At 41.1% G+C, this 8,682-nt stretch overlaps 1 protein-coding gene across 1 annotated transcript; it reads right to left on the bottom strand.

Moving 5' to 3' along the window:
• Positions 1–439: 439 nt before the first annotated feature.
• Positions 440–3,915, bottom strand: LOC120423366 (insulin-like growth factor-binding protein complex acid labile subunit). Its single transcript, XM_039587142.2, has one exon. It carries the CDS (start codon positions 3,510–3,512, stop codon positions 1,698–1,700), a length of 1,815 nt encoding a protein of 604 aa, XP_039443076.1. The 5' UTR covers positions 3,513–3,915; the 3' UTR covers positions 440–1,697.
• Between the last annotated feature and the right edge of the window lie 4,767 nt (positions 3,916–8,682).

Raw genomic sequence — 8,682 nt, forward strand, 5'->3', positions numbered from 1 at the left:
TATTGTCAACAAAATAAGAAACAATTTTCAAAGCTCTTCACCGCAAAAATACTCACCTTTCATTTCAATAATTCTCCTCTTCAATCCAGCCGAAGCTCCCGCGGCCATCGCACATTTCATTTCCACAAATACCTTTGCAGCAGCAGCCAGGAAAAACATCCTAATGGTGGCGGAGAGGTGGAAAACTCCTTTCCCCTTTTCTCCTATTCAACCAAACCGCCAACACTCTTTCTCGGAACATTGCGATCTTTCAACCCCCGGAGGCAGACAACCAAACCAAGAAGACCAAGACAAGAAGACGATGAAACAAGAAGCATCATCATCATCAAGCCAATTTGCCTCCCGGGGGTGAGAGAGAAACGAGCTTTTCCCGCGAAAATGAGATGGAAATAAAAAAAAGGGATGAATTTGGTTTGTGTGATTGTGTGAGTTTGTGCGGTAATTAAAAACGTCATTAATTATTATTTTCTTTTGTAACATTTTTTTTTATTTCGTATCTCAATGTCTTTCTTTTTTTGCGTTTGTTTTATTTTTCGTTGAAGGGGTTTTCTGTCCTTATTTCGTACCACGTTTCTTATAAAAAAGTGTAATAAAAATACATAACTAACTTTTTGTGTTTTTTGTTGTTGTTTTTTATGAGTGTGTTTGTGTGTATTTTGTATGGTTTGTCACTTATATTTACACAGAACGTAACCGGCACAGTGTCCTGTCTCTATTTACACAACAAGAAATTGAAAGAAAACTCCGCTCATTTTCTCCGTCTGATCTCTCTCACAGTTGATGTTTTCGTTCCTCTTAGAATGTAATTTAAAAAGAGAGTGTGCCTCGCGGGCCCATTCCGGCTGACGTGTTTCCCACCGTGTTTTTTCACGACAAAAAAAGTCAAAAATTAACCGTCCAACCCAATCGTCCCATTTTCCCCGGGGTCTAAACTCCAGGGACAGTCTTTGATATCCGTTCAGATTTGCTCTCTTCAAATTGACTAGAATTATTTTATACAACTTTTGCTTTTTTTAAATATTACACGGTGCAGAAATACAGGCTAAAAATCGCTCACGTTTTTGTTTTTCACGATATGATTTTCTGTTCCATGTGTGTTGCTTATTCGCATTCACTCCAACGAAGACAAATTTGGATGAAATTTACGTGGAATTGACTGTAAGTTTATCCTGAATAGGTTTCAAAAATCATGTAAAATTACATGATTTTCGAGTTAATTTAGTGACGTACTAAAATTTACACGAAATTGACTGCAACGCTTATCAAAGTGAAAACACTGAAACAAATTTACATTTAATTTTCTTTAAATTTCACACTAAATTCCATGTAAATTTCAAGCTTTGCATCGTTTCTACTCACGTTCCCGCTCGCATTCACACGCTGGTAATACAATATATTAATCAGTTTTGTTTTGCCATTCTTAATGCGTTAATAATAATTTATACATCTTGTCTTAGCCTACACTTGAATAACAGTTAAGGATGTGCGCGTGAATTTGTATGAGTGTTCTAGAAAATGAACTAGACCGGTGACAGTTGGGCAAAATGAGCTATTTGATTCAAACCTCAAACCGCTCACTCAGCCCAACTTCCCGGCCTTCGCGAGACAATGACAATTTCCTAACCCTACACTTTTTTGATGATAATACCCGATTCTACCTGGTGGCTCTCCCGCTCTTACATTCAAGCCAGTAACGCCTAAGTGTCCGCGACGTTCTTGGGCACCTCGTATATGTGGTGCGCGTACTGCGGCGAGTAGATCGTCGTCGTGGCCGTTCCGGTCGAGCCGGACGAGGACGCGCCCGAGCTGTGGCCACTCAGCGAAGAAGGCAGGTGACCCAGCGTCAGCGATCCGTTGACGACGGGCGTTTGGGGCAGCGGGATCTGCTGCTGCTGGTGATGATGACTTCCGGCCTGGTAGTGCGGGAAGGGCAGCGAGTACTGACCTCCGGCGTACATGGAGGGGTGCTGCTGCTGGTTCCTGAACACCGGGTGGTAGTTGTACGTGTAGATGTTGCAGTGCGGCTGGTGGTAGTCGCCTTCACCGAGGGACTTTTGGATCTCCATGTCCTTTTCCTCCTGCAGGGTGTCACGCTTGGTGGTGCGCCAGTGCCGCCGGAAGATGTCCAGGATGCGGTGGCGCAGGCGGTACACGATCAGCACGAAGGTCGTGACGGTGGCGGCGGACGCGACGATGATGGCACCGAAGATGGCGCGTTCCTTGGACTGGAGATGCTGACAGCCGAGCATTTCGGGGGTGATGTCTCGGAGGGATTCTCCGTGGAGACGGTCCGGGTAGGCGCACACGATTTGGGCCTCCTCCGTTTCGACGTTCTTCCGGTGGAGGAGGTTGCGTAGCCAGAGCAGTTGACAGTCGCAGCTTAGTAGGTTCTCCGAGAGATCAAAGTCCGTTAGGTGCTTCCACGGGAGCAGTTCCTCGCGGAACGTGGAGATCTTGTTGTCGCGCAGAATGACCTTCTTGATGTGGGGAAGTCCGGAGAAGGCGCCCTCATCGATCTCCAGCAGTTCCTTGTTGGACGCAATCGTTACCGACTCCAGGTTTGGGTTCGCGGAAAACGCATCCTTCTGGATGCGCTTCAGGTTCAGCGCTCCCGATATGTCGACGCTCTTCAAGTTCGTCAATCCAAAGAACGCTCCTTCAGGAATCGTCTCGAAGTCGTTCTGACCAATCACCAGATCCTCGAGTCGCTTTAGCACACTCAACTGCAACGTCGGTACCTTCAGCAGATGGTTGTCGGAAAGGTCCAACGCGCGAATGCTCTCCAGGCCTCGGAAGGTATCAACGGTGATGTTGACCAACATAGACCCGTGGATGTCGAGTCGTCGCAGCGATTGAAGCCCCTCGAACGCCCCGGGTTGAATCTTGTACAGCGAGTTCGTACCCATGTACAGTTCAGCCAGGGTCTTCAGCGGGGTCAACGAGAGCGTTGGAATCGTCTTGATCGCGTTATCGTCCAGGTAGAGGATGCGAAGTTCCGTCAGGCCTTCGAATGCCTTCGCGTCCAGCTGACTGATCCGGTTTCCTCCCAAGTTGAGCTCTTCGAGCTTGGGCAGCGTGCGGAACATTTCACCCGTGACCTGATCGAGGAAGTTTCCGCGCAGGTTCAGAACCCGGAGTTCCGTCAAGCCGGTAAACGTCTTGTTACTGAGCGATCCAATCTTATTGTTGTTCAAGTGTAGCTGCAGCAGCTTCTTCTGGTACATGAAGATCTGCTCCGGGATGCTCAGCAAATGGTTGTAACTCAGATCCAACATCGTCAGTTCGGTGTAGAACTGAATCGACGAGTCGATCGACCGGATCCGGTGGAACTTGATGACGAGCCGCCTAATCGACGGATTCAGCGCGATCGGAAGAACGTCCAGCTCACCCTCACCGCACGTCACGTGCAACTTTTCGTCGTCACACGTGCAACTGTTCGGGCAGTACGAAATGGCCCCGATCATCGGGACCAGCGCCACCACAGTGGCCACCATCATCACTAGCATCTTCATGGTTTTGAAATTCTTTTCTTTTCGAAACAATCGTGTGTTGCTCAACTTTCCTCCAACATTTATCTTCGTGACTTTCAAACTTCTCCACAAATGTTTACCATAAATTAAACGGCAAGGCACTTAACACAACAGAGCTTGTTTTGTAAACAAACACTTCATCGACACATCTTCCAACTTCAGCCGGTGCACTTGTCCCAAAATCGACTGTTTTAGTCTAGTCCACTTGTAAAATCCACCAAGTCTCGATCCACTCAAACTTTTTTTTCCCTTCCTCTTCTTCTAGCTTTCCCAAAACTCCTCCCGGCAAATCCTGATAAGCCGAGATATCCAAAAACCGTTGAATAGCGCCCGCGCAAAAACCGTCCCCCTTTCCAAAACAACAAGAAAGAACGCGTTCGTATCTCGCGAGTTGCCGTATTGTGACTGAAGCCCGAAACAATGCCGCCAGTTCCTTATATCTTCTCGGTGGGCACGCGAAGCCACTCACGACCCGAACCCAGTTCGGCACCGAGCCGAAGCGGTACCGCTCACTCTCCCCGGCCGCTCACGCGACTTCGTCGCCCGCCCGAGAGAGTGAGCGCCGTTGGTAAACAAACGGCCAAGCGGGTGCTCACGCGGCGTTCGGCCTACTTCGTGTCGCGGTGAGTGACCGACGCAGACGACGGCCAATCTCGTCTGGTCGTAATTTCGGCTAAATTTAGAACCCGCCGGTTCAGTGTCGCGTCTGGCGGCTGCCGAGACTGGTCCTGGGCGCGGTTCTCCGCGCCGTGTGCCCGTAACTCATCGATTAAGATTAAAGGATTCCTTTTTGCTGCTTTTTTTCGGGGATTTATTACCGTCGGAGGCGGCTCCCATCACAAAGGGGGATCGAAAGGGACCAATTTTAGGCATTTTCGCGTGGCGTCAAGACTGGGATTTTTTTTTTTTCCTTTTTTCGGGAAGCAAACTTGGGTCACGTTTGTGCCATGCGTCACGACGACGACGAAGTCGTCGTCGCCATCTGTGTGTTTGTGTGTTGTGCAAAATTGCACGAAGGGAAAAAAATATAAAGCGCCGAGATTTTTATTGCACATTTCACCTTCTCGTTGTGAAAAGTTGTTTGGGTTCACCTGTTGGTGGAAACATCCCACCTCCCTCAATTCAACGTAGGTGGAAATTGTGTGCAACGATGGAAAGCGGTTGGAAAATGCGGTGGAAGACAGGCGAAAAGAAAAACATTGCACATGACGGTTGACGGAGTTGTACCGTGTGGATGATGCCATACCTGTCTGTCACACCGAGAGGTAGAGCGCCATGCAGCATGAAACTGGCACGGCCAACTGTAGCAAGAAGAGAGTGATTTAGCAATCTAGCAGATGATTGTCACTCAGAAACAGAAGGTAGAGCTGCCTGGATGTTCTGGGTGAAGGGGGCGCGCAGCGAGCGTTGCTTGTGGCTGGCTGTAGAATGTTGGGTGGAATTTGAAATAGGCTGGAATATTTCTCTTGGGAAGTTTTGTTTGTGATTTTTTCTAGAAAGATAAAGGGGAAAGTTTCTGTAAGCCTACTTTTAAATAACATTATTTTTTTTAAATGGATTTCAACCATGTCTTTCAGTTCTTTTCAAACATCTTGAATTAACCGATTTTATTTAAATTAACGATTTAACATCAACTTAAAAGTTTATGATCAGTTTAGCAATGTGTTAATATCAATTAAACTATGTAAACCCAAATAATTTTCGCTTGAAACAGAAACTGAATCATAACTGAGCAATTCTACCAAATCGGCCAATTTCGAGCATTTTATTATTGTATTTGTTAGTACTTATTACTTTATGGGGGCCATCCATACAATTCTACATGCAATTCAAGTAGCTGTTCATACATTTTTTAAGTAAAGGATGTATGAAATTTATTCATAAAAATATAATAATACCCTTAGCAATCTAAAACCTGCTAACATTTCGATTGTATCAGCTAAATCATAGCACACTGGTGATATTTGTTTACAAAACATACGTAAAATACAATTTGTTAAATTTTTATTTTAATACGGGTTTAGGATTTTAATTTCTGGATCAATCTCAAAAATTCAAAACTAAGAATACAAAATTTTCCAAACGTTAAGCGATTTGCAACCTTTTAAAAAGTTTTTAATTGTCTTATTTAGCACATTTTGATGAGTAATTGACATACAAGACACATCATTTGACAAGATTCCTGAACGGTTATCAAAATTCAATTCAATTCGGTTTTATTGGTGAATTATCAATATACAATAAGTTCTTTTGGAATACATAACAGAGATATGGAGTTCCTTTCAGCTGTGTGTTGTATCATAATCCATTTTGGAACAATTGTTGCTTGTAGTTAAGGGATTACCGAAAGTAAGAAAAAGATAAGAAAAAAAACTTACTATGGTTATCAAAATGTTTACAGTAAATCATAAAGTTATTTAAAACAGAAAAACTTAAAAAAATAGATATCTAAAAAACGATGAAGCATTTCGTTCTTTGAAGCATTGGAAAGATGAGAATTACCTATTAGACAGTAGTTTTGAAAGAAGACACCTTTTTTATCAATTTCTACGATTTTGAAAGCACAAAAATCAAATTTATAGAGAATTTTCTCAGCTACAGTAAACCGGTGTGGCGTTCATACTTTGAACATATTTTTTGCAAAATGAAAAATACGAATTAAATACAATCAAAACGGTAAGGGATCACACTAAGCTTTGTAGAGAAGTGCTCAAAGAACCTGAAGGGGAGATGGGGGTAAGACGGCTACCCTAAGGGAGAAGTCTAATAAAATTTACACAACAGATTATTTTGATCTCAAATTACGTACATATTGTTCTACTACTAGTCCATTATAGAAATGACATAAATTAGTTGGTCTAAAAACCAATTTTCAATACTTTTCAGCAACTTTAAAAAAATAATTGAAATCGTATATATATGAAATACGCGGGGTAAGACGGCCAGCAGGGAAGGGAAATAAGTACCTGCACTTGAAGTAAGGTAACTACGATAAGCACCGAACTTTAAAATATTTGGGTGCGGTGCTGGTGCATATTTTTCAAACAAGGTAACTATGACCTGTTTTTTTTTTACCACAGAAAAAAATATTGTTGTCAACATTGTCATTTGGAACTTGGTTTTTGGTCAGTTCCTAGAAGATTCTGTACTTCTTGAGGAGCAATGGCATGTTACAATGTGGCCAAAATTAGACATCAGTGACCGAATTGTGAGTGTAGATCTTGAGAAGAAGACGGCTTCGAGTCCTATTTTTGAGCAGACTTTCGAAATGGTAAAAAATACTGTCTTCATGCGACCCGAAATAGGGTCAATTGGCGTGGAGGCACTGAATCCTTCAAAAATATGAGGCAGACGAGTATGAAAATGAACCGTGAATAATACAGGATGTTCTTGGAGCAGCTGTTTAGATCTAATGAAAAGCCACTTTGAACGCATGACACAATCCCCTTGTGTCCCTCAATCTCTATGAGAAACTTTTCAAAAATGTCATCCGTCAATTCTCGCAAGGTCAAACCCGAGCTGAGGGAAATGCTTTGGCAATTCTTCCCGTTTCCAAAAAATGCCAAGAAGCAAGATGATTAACATTTAAACTTACACCTACAGCAATTATTTCCAAATCTACATACAAATTTCATCAATCTAATGCCTAAATAAAAAAAAAACCTTGCAAAAAATAAGCACCTTCAAACTGGGGTGCTTATTATAAGCACCCAAAATAATGGGTTCTGGTGACAACTAAAGCACTGCACCTTTGATATTTCGCAAAACATGGTGCCTATGTTCGTTCTCTGACGGCCAGTGCTATAAATTAACTTAATAACTTTGCTAAAACCACCCAAACACCTACATGGTTGGTTCAACAAACTTCTCTAAACATCATAACTATTTTGGTTGAAAAAAATCAGGTTTCAAATATGAAGAAAAATGCTGTTTAAAAAATTTCATATTTTGGCTCAGTGAATTTCATATTATTGCGACCAAATTTTATGAAAAACTATGAATTTTTACTACAAAACAAACACAATTTGATACAAAAAAATTAGTTTGTGTATTTCGATTAGAATAAGTAAATCAAAATAATGTAAACAATATTAAATTAGCGATTTTTATGAAAAGTTTGATAGGATTTCATACTATTCAATGAATTTTGCTATATCACAGTAAAGAATGTTGTCGAAACGGTAGTTAACAGCATTTTGATTTAAAATGGATAGTTTTATTGAAAATGCTTTTCCTTATCTACAAATATGTCTTAACAGTCAAAAACCGTCAAAAATATAACCTATATCAAATAAAATCTACAATTTACGGGTGGCCGTCTTACCCCCGGAGGAGGTGGCCGTCTTGCCCCAAATAATTTTTTTTTAACATTTTTTGTAAACAGTTCATCGCATTTTTTGAACTTTTTCGAGGAACATAATCTAGGGAAAACTTCAATTTAACATGAAAAAATATTTGAAGACAGGAAAACATATTGTTATTTAACAAAAATGCCTAAGTTGTAATTCATGAAAATTACATCCAGTTTCAAGTTCAAAAATTATTTTTTCATTTTGAGCTATTTTTATACTACTTCAAACAATATTTCTGGCAAAGGCATTATTTAGCATGAGGAACAGTATTGCTAAACATTTTAGTAATATTCATTAGTATACTTATTAAAACAGTGGGGTGGCCGTCTTACCCCGCCTGGCCGTCTTACCCCCAGCTCCCCAACAAGTGGTTTCAACAAAATTTGAAATTTTTTAAAGGTTAGTAAACAATAATTATGTAAACGTTAATAAAAAATGATTATTATAATGCTCTCAAAGCGTCATGTTCTTCCCGAAAAACAAAGAGTTCGAATCAGAAAACTGATTTGACAAAATCGGATTCCTTGGATCCAATTACTGTAAGAACAGCCCAAATTAGTTCCTAGGTTACAATAAGTTTTATGTATTATTAAAAAATAAATCAAAATACAGTTCAATTTGTGTTTCTATTAGAATTTAGCAGTTCTAATCCAGGATTTTACATTTGCAATAGTGTGGTTCACGGATTCAGATCAACTAAACTTTAACCAAATAAGCTAAAATTTTCAGACTTGAAAATTCCAGTTGATGTAATTGAAATTGAACACTTATGTCTTTTTCATATAAACGTGAACCTCGCT

Source organism: Culex pipiens, chromosome 2 (genome assembly GCF_016801865.2).
Source record: "Culex pipiens pallens isolate TS chromosome 2, TS_CPP_V2, whole genome shotgun sequence".
Lineage (NCBI taxonomy): Eukaryota > Metazoa > Arthropoda > Insecta > Diptera > Culicidae > Culex > Culex pipiens.

Coding starts and splice junctions, on each gene's coding strand:
- LOC120423366 (XM_039587142.2), bottom strand. CDS start 3,512: ATGAAGATGCTAGTGATGATGGTGGCCACTGTGGTGGCGCTGGTCCCG.